General features: G+C 35.2%; 1 protein-coding gene across 1 annotated transcript in view; it reads right to left on the reverse strand.

Moving 5' to 3' along the window:
- The window catches only part of cntn3b (contactin 3b), a 119718-nt gene that overhangs the window by 51295 nt on the left and 53832 nt on the right, over positions 1-14591 (reverse strand). Inside the window, 4 exon segments of the mRNA XM_056460389.1 lie at positions 1103-1239; positions 8845-9029; positions 11022-11124; positions 13312-13515. Coding sequence (XP_056316364.1) covers positions 1103-1239; positions 8845-9029; positions 11022-11124; positions 13312-13515 — 629 coding nt within the window.

Genomic DNA, 14591 nt, shown 5'->3' on the forward strand with positions numbered 1-14591 from the left:
TATATTTAAAATAAAACATTTATGAAAACTAAATCATAATTTTTTTTTAAGTATGCCATAAAATATTTCAGATTCTCATTTAACATGATTTCTTGTTTTTTTTTTTCTTTTCTTACAATAGAACCAAAATCAAGTGTAGTAGTGCTACAGAATTATGTTTGTTTGATTTTTATTTTATTGTAATGCTGTGTTTGTAAACCATTATTTAAAACAGCCATTCTTTAAATTACTTTAACAGTCATTATTTAAAACAGTAAAAGATTGGTCAACATGGTCTACCAGCATGGTAGAGGGGCAGTCAAAGGGATAATAATGTAAAAATAAGATTATACAACTATTATACACCTACAGTATCACACAGATTTTCACTAAATAATAAAATTGCAGCATGAAATTAAATGAATTGAAGATGAATATTTTAAAAGATTACAAGTCTTTTATTTGCTTGTAGAATTTGTCTGATTCTATGTTTGAACCATTAAATGGACAGTCCATCCAAAATTTAAAATTTCTCCAACATTTAAATACTCTATACTTGTTCCCAACCTGTTTGAGTTTCTTCCATATGTTGAACACAAAGGAAGATATACTGATTGATGCTAAAAAATTGACTTTTGTTCCTACTGTTGTCAATGGTAAAATGTTTTTTTTTTTACAACATTGTTCAACAGAAGAAAGGAATTCCTACAATTTTAGAACCACTTAGTAGTAAATTGTGAAGAATTATTTTTTATTTTTGGGTGAACTATCCCTTTAAGTAAAGATTCTTGGGTTACAAAGCATTGATGTTAACGTCATTGTAGTAAAAACATACCACAAAACAATGTCAAATACATAGCTTTACTTGTATGTACATGATCTTTGTTTTACTGTATGTACTTACTATACTTTTTAATTAAATTGCGTATAGCTGTTAATTTCATTTGTTGTCTGTTCATTTTCAGAAAAAAAAACTTTAATTACTTTTGTCTATCCGTTCTTTTTGATAATTTTCAGCAAATTTTAAGCAAACTATAATAATAATGTTAATAAATGTTTTAATTATAGTGATATTCCGTTTTCATTCTACATCAGTAGTCTTATTAGGATGTTTTAGAGGTACCTCAGATATGAGAGTTTCTCCATTCTTTAGCCAGCTGTAAGAGGGCTTTGGTTTTCCATTGGCTTTGCACTCCCAAAAAAGATTCTCCTCAATGGACATGGCTGTGTCTGTCATCGTCTGCAGCCAATGAGGTGTGGCTATGGAAATAGAGCAAATCATAAATCAAACAATGGTCAATGATGGACAGATTCAGAAATGTGAAATGTTACACTTGCATATTAAAACCACCTGTATTACCCAAGGCTAATATATTGAAAGGCCTTGATGACAGAAACAATTATAGTAAAAGTTCAGCTAATAATGAGAAATCTGTCATCGTTTTCTCACCCTTAGGGTCACTTCAAACCTGTTTTTTTTCTCCGCTGTGCAAATCAAAAGCCTGGTTGGTTTGTTTCTATGAAATTAAACTTAGGTTATGTGTATTTCTGTTCAAAAGTTTGAGTCGGTAAGGTTATTTAGTGGTTATTTATTGAAATTAAAATCATAAAACTAAAATAGTTTTAATGAATCATTTCAGTAACATGAAATAAAATACATATTAACCTTTAGAAAAAATAACATAAAAGACTTTAAAGTAACAGAGGCCAGCTAGCGAAGTGCTGTGCAGTTAAACCTCGCTCCTTTGACCTCTAAAGGTCCTCTAGCGACGCCATGGTCTTTAGCCTTGTTGTTGTAGCAACTGACTCCTATGCGAAGATTCGCTGGTTCAATCCCAGCTCAGAGCAGGTTGGGTGCAGTAGAACCAGTGGGTTACACGTGGGGGCTCATCCGGGATGGGAGTTAGGTTTAGGGGGGTGAGTATAACAGCGGCCAGCTAGCTAAGTGCTATGCAGGTAAACCTCACTCCTCTGACCTCTAAAGGTGCTCTAGCCACAGACACTAGAGGCCATGGTCTTTAGCCTCCTTGTTAGAGCAACCGACTCCCATGTAAAGAATCGCCGGTTCGATCCCAGCTCTGAACAGGTTGGGTGCAGTAGGACCGGTGGGTTACACATGGGGGTTCATCCGGGAGGGGAGTGAGGTTTAGGGGGGTGAGTGTAACGGAGGCCAGCTAGCGAAGTGCTATGCCGGTCTTTAGCCTCCTTGTTAGAGCAACCGACTCCCATGTAAAGAGTTGCCGGTTCAGTCCGACTCAGAATAGGTTGGGTGCAGTAGGACCCTGATGGGTTGCATTAATATAAATGACTAAAACAGAATAACAAAAAATGTAATTGATACAACATAAAATAACATAACATAATAGCGTAGTCACAGATAACTTCTTGTTAAACTTTTAGTAATTTTGTTAAACGTTTAAATGTAAAAGATAGAAAAAATTCAAACTCTAATTATTAATGAAAATGCAATAGATATATTAAAATAATGCTTTAACATGAACTGATTTTGTGAATTTTTTATTATCTTTTTCTCTCATTTTAAAAATGTTTAAAAAGTGTACTTTATTCATATGGAAGCAAATATTTCATTTTGTCAACAGATTCTATTAATCAGATTAACAAGGGGTAGCAAATGACAGATCTTTATTTGTATACAGTCTATCCCTTCATTGGTTACAGATGTTATTGGATACAGATTCCTCCAGCAAATTCCCACCCACATTCACTCAAATAGCTCAAATCATGCAGTGTGACCCTTGAATTATTAATTATGATTATCAGAAAAGGCTGCAATATGAGAAGCACATAAGCCGCTTCACCACCTTAAAATGGCTCGCCATACACCCACTCGCTAGTCTGCATAAAAGCGACTGCATGCTTGATGCTCCTACAAAAACAAACAATAGACGACCCATTTCACCAGAGCCATGTGAATATAAATCTAACCGCTGGAGTGAAACGCACAGCGAGTATGTCAATTCTATCACACGACGGCCACATGCTACAAATCCTTTGACCTCCTTCTGGAAGCTTTATTATCCTTTCGACTGGCAACCACTCGACATCTTGAGTTCAATTAACCAATTCATATGATTGCATTTCTCCATACAAATGTTCATTTAAAAGTCACAGGATAAGACCCGCGAATCCTTTAAGACCGACACCAATCCACTGCTCTTCAAACTGCTTGTTTTTCCACAGGATGTTAAATAGAAGATCAGAAAATCTACATCAGCAGGGCAAACAATCTTTTTCATTTATCCTACAGAAATGTGTTTGAGTTTCACAGCAGACAGGCATGTAGATTGCATTCATTATCCACATTTTTCCTACATCCCATGCTAGGAGGTTGATTTATTCACATTAAAACAGCAAATTTACACAAGAGTACAACTCTAAAACAGCATTGATGGGTCTGGAAATATCTGTAGGTGATCTACAGTGCATTCAGAAAGTATTCATAGCGCTTTCACTTTTTTCCACATTTTTTAATGCTACAGCATTATTCCAAAATGGATTAAATCAATTTATTTCCTCACAATTCTACACACAATACCTCATAATGACAATGTGAAAAAATATATTTTTAAATTGTTGCAAATTTATTAAAACTAAAAAACCTGAAAAAAACACAAGTATTCACAGTCTTTGCCGTGAAGCTCTAGATTGAGCTTAGGTACATTCTGTTTCCACTGATCATTCTTGAGATGTTTCAGCAGCTTAACTTGAGTTCACCTGTTGTAAATTCAGTTGATTGGACATCATTTGAAAAGGCAAACATACACCTGTCTATATAATCTCCCAGGGTTGACAGTGCATGTCAAAGCACAATCCAAGAATGAAGACAAAGGAATTGTCTTTAGACCTCTGAGACAGGATTGTCTCGAGGCACAAGGCTGGGGAAGGTTACTGAAAAATTTCTGTTGCTCTGAAATTTCCAATGAGCATAATGGCCTCCATTATCCTCCTGGTACTCCGGTTTCCCCCACAGTCTAAATACATGCGGTATAGGTGAATTGAATAAACTAAATTGGCCGTAGTGAATAAGTGTGTATGGATGTTTCCCAGTACTAGGTCACAGCTGGAAGGGCATCTGCTGTGTAAAACAAATATTGGATAAATTGGCGGTTCATTCCGCTGTGGCGACCCCTGTTGAATTATCGATTTGTGCTGGGACAACATGAAGGAATTGTGTTGAACCCTGCATTTTTACAGTATATATAGGTTATTTATAGCAACACCTGATAATTTAAATTGATTTGTTGATTTATTTTATTCAATGGACGTTCCCAAAACTGGAAGTGCAACCTATAATTTAAAACGAAATATTAACATTGAAAAAGGGGCATAAAATACAGAAAATCAGAAGAAAAAACAGCAGAATGTATGTTATATATTTCATTATGGGTACAAAGGGTAAAATATTAATACCACAACAATCCCATACATTTCAAATTAAGCTTGACTTTTCATGTAATGCCACTGTGACCTTCTACAATGAGCTGCTCGTTGCAGAAGGTCACAATCATGTGAATCATGAAATGTCATGTCTCTCAAGGACCCAAGTCAAATGAGACACTAGTTATGGCATGTCCCCACCGTGAATTATTGCACATGGCATAGCGGGTTGTGTACAGTTTAATGTGGAACAATGATATGGGAAAAGTGACATAATTATGCCACTCCAGTAGTTTACACCTGCTATTGAATTATTTTAAACTTAGGGCATTTTCAAACCTGGAGATTATTAGCCCTGTTCCAAAATCAGGATTAAAACTGTTAAATGTTGCAATTTAGGTTTGCTTTCACAACGCAATATTTCTAAATTGACCAGAGTTTTTCACATGCCAGTAAATTCTCTTGGTAAACTTTCTGTCCAATGATTACTTTGCTTTGTAAGCTTTGTAACAAAGTCTCATCTTTCACATTTTGTCAATTTGATCAGGAAATTCAAACTATAAATGCTGTCTTGATTCCTCCATAGGTAGCACCAAATGCATACCTCATGTTCCATATAATTGCATAATGAGTGTTTAAATTAAATGATTGATATTGTACTGTCTAAAAACTAATATTATCTTGTCTGAAAAAAATGTACTCAAATTTAATCGAAAAATACTATAAATATTTAAAAGATCATCTCCATGGTATACAAATGATCTACAAAAAAATAAAAGCTGTTGGCAAGCAATTGGAGCGGAAATACGTTAAAACAGGGCTACAAGTTCAAAGATCACTGTTCGATCAGCATTTAACTGATTATCACAATGCTCTTTCAGCAGCTGAGAGGGAATTTTACTCAAGAGCTATTTGTAGTAATAGTTCTAATTCCAGAGTTTTATTCCATACAGTTAACAGTTTGATCAGACCAATCCCATATCTCCCTTCCTCCCACTATAGAGCGATGCAATGAGTTTCTCAATTTTTTCACAGAAAAAAAATGATGACATATTCAACTCTATTTCCTGCGATCATCCCTGTTGAGCTGTATCCTTCTGTCCTTCCTGCATCTGGGTTCTCAACTTTTAAAGCTGTGGACATTTATTGTAATGTATTGTCAATGAATTCTTCTACCTTTACGCTTTATCCATTCCCTACCACTTTTTTTGAAGCGTTCTGTGTCTGTCTTTGAGACCCACATCCCTGCCATTGTTAATTCATCCCTCAGTGATGGGATTGTTCTACCTGCGCATTACAAATAAAATTTATTATTATTAATTTATTATTATAAATCTAAAATCCAGACAAATTCTGGATTTTCTAATTGTTTTATATTTAATTTAAAAATAAATTAAAATGCAATTATTATTAGTTTATGTATCTGTCTCTCTCTCTCTCTCTCTCTCTCTCTCTCTCTCTCTCTCTCTCTCTCTCTCTATATATATATATATATATATATATATATATATATATATATATATATATATACACACACACAGGGTGGGCCATTTATATGGATACATCTTAATAAAACTTATTGGGAATTTCACAAGAAAAACAATGGTGTGCTTGGTTTTAACGTAACTTTATTCTTTCATGTGTTATTTACAAGCCCCCTCACATATACTAATGTGCCACGAACAGGACGTTAATATCACCAACCATTCCCGTTTTATTAAGGTGTATCCATATAAATGGCCCACCCTGTGTGTGTGTGTGTATATGTGTGTGTGTGTATATATATATATATATATATATATATATATATATATATATATATATATATATATATATATATATATATATATATATATATATATATATATAGTAGCAGTGCGATGTTGCTGTATATTGGCATTGGTGAGAGGTAGGGGTTAGCACAAGGCCATAGGCTGAGTGCCAAAGTGTCCCACCAGTGACGATATACAGCCTCATCGCACTGCTACGAGCGTGATATTGCTCATACATACAACAATTCGATGACATAATCGTGTATATAAAAAAAAAAAAATCAAACACAGTCTCAAAACCCTGTATTAAGTGGAACTACTTTCTTCCGCCATTCATTCACATTTGCAGCTGACGTCAGAACTGCAGAAATTGTTGCTCATTCACCAACGTCATTTAAGAGCTAGTAGTTGAATGATTCTCTAGCGTAATGTCTAAAGTGATGACAAAACAGGTGGATTTTGCTCACATTTTAAGATTATAAGGCTGAACGGCATGAAATGCCACCAGTCTACAGAGATTTCCCAGTATTTCTCTGTTGCAATCGGGAGATCACAATATTACTATGGTATAAATACAGCACTACAATACACAAAAGAGAGAGATCGACTTAGAAAGTATTTTACCTGTTTAATAATGATTTGATCAGCTGTAGTTTGAAATTATGCTGTTTTTCTCTTAGAGCTTTTTATACAGTCTCTGTCGCCATCTTGTGGATAAACAGCATCAACCGTCTTTGCTCAAAGACACGCTAATGGCTCCCAACGTGCTGTCTAAGAAATTATAAATATTTTCAAATAGGCACTATCCTTACAAATAAACAGCATAGTTGCAATCTAAACCAGTGGTTCCCAAACTGGGGGTCGCGACCCCTGCGGGGGTCGCAGAATAATTTCAAGGGGTCGCGAGAGTTATTTAAAAATTGTGTAATTTTCAGTGATTATAATAAATATTTTTCAGTATTACAAGTGAAAGCTAATATTTTTAGATTTTTAAAAAGATATTACTGATTCATAAAGTATTTAGGACACATTCGGGCAGAATGCATCTTTGTACTTGGAACGCAGCGCTCAGGAACAGTTTAAAACTGTTGTCATGTCAACTTGCCGCAGTAAACAAAGCCTTCAACGCTTGCCCCGCCTTCGCGCTCTTCTTATTGGCCCACTGCTCTAAGAACTGAACACGAATGATTGGTTAAAATCAGCTGTCAATCACTCAGTCAACGCCTCCTGTCTTCAGATGACAGGAGCTACAACCGCGAAAATGTAAAGCGCTGAAGACGAGAGAATGAAAACAACACTGACAGATTTAGTCTTAGAAACACCTAAAGCTACAAATATTGGCACATCTGATTACTGATCATGTGCTGAATTTTAATCCACCAGCTATACTTATTGAAGAGTGGATAAAAGACCTCCATTGGCTTCAAGTCTGCTATGAAAATGACTAGGATTCACAGTAAAGTCAGGGATATCTTTTGGGATATCCGTCCGTGTATCTTTTGGTCACTTAATTATGTTATAAAAATGTCTTTTCTTGTGATAACGGGATTTCATTGAGACATATTTTCCACACGCTTGCATATTTATTTTTTTGCTTGTTAGTTTTGATTAGTGTTGATTTTCAAATGCAATAAATCTGTTTATAAAACTTGTAGTAACAGTAACAGATAATTGGTGGGAGCCACTAAATTTTGGCTGGTGCGCCTACATTTTTTAAGTTAGAAGCACCAGTGTTACCAAGCAAAAATGTTAATTTCGAGCCCTGTAATCTATAGTAAATATAGTTAAAATATTGCGAACAGCTTAAAAAAAAGCAATTTTTATTGTTTGTATATGCTTTGGCAGTGGGGGGTCGCGAGTTCTTGACGATCTTACAATGGGGGTCGCGGGTTTAAAAGTTTGAGAACCACTGATCTAAACAACTACATTCTTGACTAAAAAAAGCCTCAAAAGTACATTATGTTGTCCAACAGCTGCAATATTTGTGAAATGGTAGAGTGTCCTCTGCTTGTCGCTGTATGTGGACGAAGTAATACACAAGGGTGAAGGGTTAAGAGGCTGGACGAGTGCTGTTACTGGAAGAATGTCGCACAGCTATCAGCCAATCAGATTAAAGAACCAGACAGAACTGTTGTGTGTATATATATATATATATATATATATATATATATATATATATATATATATATATATATATATATATATATATATATATATAAATTGATATTTACAATATTGGAGAATTAAATTCTCCTGCAAACACAAAATGAAATAAACCATTATCATTTATTCTTTGCATTTTTTTTTCTCAATAGCTGAAACATAAATCATAATATTCTTTTTGGATGAATGCAATTATTTCTATAAAACACCTGCAGAATTAATAAACAACTTGAATAATATAACCAATACTTCAATATAATGATTTATCACTGCGGTTTCAATGTGGTACTAGCCATATGGCAACATCAATCTGTAAAACAACAGTATGACCTGTCAAAAAACATTTATTTATACCAATCAAAGACCTCTAGAGGCAGAAGAAATACACAGATACTTTATACAGTACACACACACCAGCAATGAAATCTTGACAAAGGTGTTCATGAATTGTAAATGTAAAGAATATGTGTTTTAATAGATGGAAAGAGAACTATTAAATAAAAAAACACCAAAAAAATGAACAATAACTCACCATGGAAAGACACTCGACCTCTTGCAGCATTTTTTCCACGACTGTTTTCAGCAATGCACTCATACGTTCCTGTGTCCTCTTGTTGAAAACTGGGAATCTCCAGAATTGCATTGGAATTCTTTAGTTTGACTTTATTTGGGAACGAAACGTCACTGGTTCTTCTCCAGCTGATCCTAGGAACGGGACTGTTTAAACAGAATAAGGTTACAATGAGTACTTATTGATTTCAAACTTTTTCTAAAGCACATATACTTTTTAAATTGTGCGTTTATTACATGGAGTCAAATACATGACCTTAACATATCTACTGTAGGATGTTTTTTCTCACAAGGACTTATATCCAAAGAGATGTACATTTCATCCAAGCTTTGCATTTTAATATGTGAAGACATAGCACTTACTTTTTTTTGCATTTAGCAGACAGTATTATTCAAAGCTTTCAAGGTATTAAATCTTTGATGCATAGCGACAGAATCAAAGACCTTGGCATTGCTTGGATGATGTTCTACAGCTATGCAGTCTTTTTTTTTTCTTCCATTCAAACAATTGCATTATCAGACATACGTTTGATGTCAAATTTTTTACTGATGTTTTTAATGATGTCAGATTTTTTTTGCAACAAATATAATACAAAAAAGCCAATATTATAGTAATTGTCTTCTAATAAGCAAGTAGTTATTAGTTAACCCTTTCATGCATACGTTTTTAAATACTCCAGCTGAGACTCTCCTGCGTGAGTTTTTTTGTTACTTAGAATCCACTGTGTTCTAAAGTTCACTTGAGTTTATCAAGTGATCCACCAGCCTATATTATCTAAGTACATCTCATATTTAATTTCTTTTTGCCCCTTTCTGTAAATATTGACAGATGTTCTAATTATATTGTGAAATTTCTGATACTCCAATTCTCAAATATGTGATACAACATATAGCTTGTCTTTTAAACAGCTTAATAATGATCGTATTAGGTGTTATATGACGAATAATGGGCGCTTCTGTTGTTGATAGAAAGGATACAGCTGCGATCGGAAGATAACAAGATTTACATTATTTAATAAATTACACATTCATTGTATTTTATTAGTGGCTACCCCTACCTCAACACTAAACCCTCATGATAATGTAAAAATACAGTGTCACAAAAATTATGCTACTGTATAGTGACTTGAGTATCCTCAGTTGTATCCCATCTAGACTTCGCCGTAGAAGTCTAGATAGGATAGAGCTGAGGATTCTCAACACCCTCAACAGTCATTTATTAATAATATAATATAATATAATATAATATAATATAATATAATATAATATAATATAATATAATATAATATAATATAATATAATAATTATAATGTAATGTAATATAATAATACATGTATTTTAAACAACAAATCAGCATTAAAAAATAATTTATGTAACTTCAGGTACTTGTATTAAATAAATGCAGCCTTGATAAGCAAATTATAAATATATGTTATAAAAAATTATAAAATTATAAAAAATTATAAAATATAATTTTTTTAATTATTTAAAACCCAACATTTTATGCTTTTTAAAATTACTTTACATCTACAGTGATAAATTGCATTAAAAAATAATTCTGATCATTTCATATATATCCTAGGAATCAATCAAATTCATAACACTGCCATTTTCAGCATCATTCTCTATCAGCTACAGTAGGAAGTGAAGCTCCATAATGTATGGCAAAAGAAAATCCATTTCTTCCCTCGTTTCTTCAAAGCTGCACCCCATTAAGAAATCTACGTGTAAAAGGATCTGATTCACGTTTGAATCTGGGGTGACTCACTCCTTGTATAGTGTGAAAAGCTATCATCTCCCGCTTTTTGAAAAAACCTGCATTACCCCCTCTCTAAAACGACAGCCCTTCTGCTCTTCCTTTGAAAAGAAGCATGGAGCTCTATTTCCACACTATTTAAGGAGTAAATCTTATGGGTCATTGCTCTCTGCAAAGCAGGCCATTTTAGTGAAAAGGCCTCTGTAAAAAGCTTCCGTGACAGACTGCAAATCACATTAAGAATGAACCTGAAGTGCTGATCACAAATTGGGTGTATTTCATATGATGGGATAAAAATAAATGGCGCTAAGAGAGGGTGTGAACTCAGGCAACAGTTTGCGGGAGGACGGAGACAGACGCAGGTGCACAAACAGCGGACTTACTTTCCCAAGGCGAAGCATTCGAGCTTCAGCGCGGATCCTTTAGCAGCTGGAATGGTGTCGGGGAAATGAAGCTCTATTTTAGGCTCGTACTCTCCCATCGCTCCTGCCACGGGCAGACAATACACCACAGATGCATATGGCTTTGTCATTCATGATTTACGACATACAAGCTTTGTACTCCAGAACTACAAGCAAAACAACAACAAATGGCAAAACACAAAGACCTGTCAATGAGAAGGAGAGCTGAGAAGACAGTGCCAAAAATACGCAGACACGTTATTAAAGATTTATGGAACACACATAGTAAAATCAGGATCCTTCTCAAATAGTAATGCAGCTTTCTTGGAGGCATTGTCAAGAGTGCAGGTTAGGGTTCCTATAGGGCATACATGTGCATCTAACATTTATGAATGAAGATCTCACGAAAAATGTTGGATGATTTAATGACTTGTAAGACAAACTTTAAAAGATCTATGAGATCTGGTGTAAATATAATGACAGTAGATGAGTAAAAACAATGTTTTGCAAGTGTAGCTTCAATGATTGTAAAAAAAATAAATATTTCATTAAATAGTGTTTATATAGTATGTATTATAATACACTGTCAGCCACCTTGAGGTGATGAAAATGAATCACAATAAAAGTTGAACATGTTGAACAAGGTAAATACATAGATACAAACACAAATAATGTATTATGCAAAGCTATAAATGACCCATGCCCCAAAAAGGCAACACATTTGTGTCTCTCTTTAAATGCTAATTAAGTATTGTTCTCCTTTTGTAGAAGAGGACAGTGGCTTTAGGGCATGTGTCCACCAAATCAATTTAATTTTTGTTCAGCTAAAGTCTAGTTTAAGCTACAAGATTTTAAGCCCGATTTGAGTCTGTTTTGGAACAAGCTCGCTGACAGATCGTGCTGGGATCGGGGGAAAAATCTGGGGGGGCTCAGCAGTCTTTATGTGTGAACTACTGAATAACGCATCAAAGAGGCTCACTGATGTGTCGCCGACACCTCGCATACGAAATTCCAATATCTAGCATGCTAAATACCAGACCAGTCACCCGACTTGACCCCACATGCGGTCAGATGTAGTGACTAGCTGCAGCCAATGAGAGAGCATATCAGCATTAGCTCAACAAAAATGTCTGTGATTGGCCAAAATGGGCATCGATGCACTCACTTCACTCTGGGTTTATGTTAAAAATATTATCTTAATACAGCCTACAGAACACCCGCAAAGGTCTGGGTCTCACTTTCATTTTAACTTTCATAAATGGGAGCTATTTCACAGCACAGCATATGCTGTTTTGAAAGACATATTCAGAGTAAATTTATATTTTTGCAATCAGAAAGTTATGTTTATGTTAGCAGGAAGTTGCTAGGTAAAGAAGTCACACATATTTATAGTCACAGCGAAAAGTAGCAGACATGCATGCAGTCATTTTGACTGCTATGGTAATTAAAGGTAGAAAAACTCAGTTCATTTCGGTTTTGTAAGAAAAAAAAACACTTTTAGAAAGAAATATACATATATTTAGTAAAAGTCTGGGTATTATAGATATGCAAGTTTTATTTCAAAGAGTTATTAAATTACAAAAATTAAAAACTCTCTGACTGCCTCAGTAATTCTAGTGTTAAAGCCACATCTATCCACCTGAACCTTGCAGATGAGCGATTGATCATCAGCTGATTGACAGTGTTTTTAAATGCTCCCTTGAAAGCTTTCAGTGAAGTTTGAAATGCTGTCAGTGATGTCATCAGCACACAAGTGTTCAGATTTTTCTGATGGCTGTTTAGTAGCTTGACAGAGCTGTTGGGGAACCAGTTGTTATCAGATCATGTAGTGTGTGATTATTAAAAATTATATAAAAATATATATTTATTAATGGAAAGTACATTTTACTTTCCCAATTATATGTACCAATATTACATAACTTGGAAAAAAAACCTGAATTGAAATGTCTGGAAGAGCCTTTTAAAATTCCAAGATATTCCAGAGATATTCCATGATGACCCAAGGGAACACTTAATATGAGTTGCTAGTGTTAGATGATCAACTGTTAATGGAAAAACTGCCAATCAATGAATCCAATCAATGACACTGTCGCAGCAAATATGCAAATGGCAGACAACAACCCTGGATTCAAGAATGTTCAAAGTGGTTAATTGTTAATTCTGTATAAATTATTATGAAATACTGTTTATATACGGTTTAGAATGACTGTGAAAAGCCCTTTGATGTTAACAGACAGCTTACGATGTGTGATTTTTGAAACCCCTTTCTTACCATCGTTTCTCAGAACCAAAGGTGTCGGCGAACTGAACACCCTCTCCTTGGTAATGGTGTTGTTAACCACACAAGTGTAATTCCCGACGTCGGACGGTTCCACTTTTGCTATGTAGAGATTGCCCGTCTCTTGAGACACAAAGCGCCGGCTGTCTTGCTGGACGAAGTGAGGGTACTCATTGAAGACCCAGGTGAACGTGAGCTCTAGAAAGATGTCAGAAAAAAGAGCGTTAGATCCTGACAAAGACATTTATGCTTTCAGAAAGGTGTTGAGTCACTTTGCTCGGTAAACTGTAATCTTGTTTCAAAAGCGGCGTACAAAGTGTCTGCATTACACCACTTGCTTCGCCTCGAGCTGACCTCCTTAGGGCAGGTGAGGCTCGGTAAACAGAGAGACTCTTCTTTTGTGAGGCGGCAGGAAAGGGAGCGAAACAAACTAGATTAAAGCGCCTCACTGGCACTCTTATGACACATGCCCTGTCCGGCTTCACCGTGGCTGGGGACGGAGGCTTATCTGCTGGCATCATTCATGCATGGCTACCTCTTATTGGAAAGGGCTGAACCAGAGACGACCGAAGGCCCTGCCACAGTGCATTAGAGTGGCATATAAGGGACGCTGAAAAGGGGGAAGGAAACCGAAAGAGTGGCTTGGGCACATGATGCAACTGTTGGAAAGCTATAAGAGATGGCTGCCACTCAAAAAGTGTCCCCCAGAACAGTGGCGCCAATCTTTAGATGCGGAAACACACTGGCAGGTTGTGAAGTTGAAAGGTTTTTTTTTTTTGATCGGTTGGCACAGGAATTCCTGCATCAGAGCTGTGATAGGTTAATAGGAAGTGATAGCTTTTGTCAAACGCACTTCACTATCTGACAAATGTCTTGTTGCCAATCAATGTTATAATAACATCAACAAATAATCAACAAATAATAACTTGACTTCTAGTTGATCATTTGGTATCAGAAGTGGCTTATATGAAAGGCCTTTCATATAAGATATGATCATGCCTTGACTTTTAATTATTTAATCAAGACAGTAAGGTCTGACTTTGCTTAGACAAAAGTCTCTTCACTTAACAGAAATAATGTACAGTATAGAATATAAAGTCATGGTGCAGTGGAAAAATAATAAATTTTGTGTGACTTCCATGAGCTTGGAGGACTGCATCCATAGATCTCTACAATGACTCAAATAACTTATTAATAAAGTCATCTGGAATGGCAAAGAAAGCGTTCTTGCAGGACTCCCAGATTTTATCAAGATACTTTGGATTCATCTTCAA

Source organism: Danio aesculapii, chromosome 6 (assembly GCF_903798145.1).
Source record: "Danio aesculapii chromosome 6, fDanAes4.1, whole genome shotgun sequence".
In the NCBI taxonomy this organism is placed as follows: Eukaryota; Metazoa; Chordata; class Actinopteri; order Cypriniformes; family Danionidae; genus Danio; species Danio aesculapii.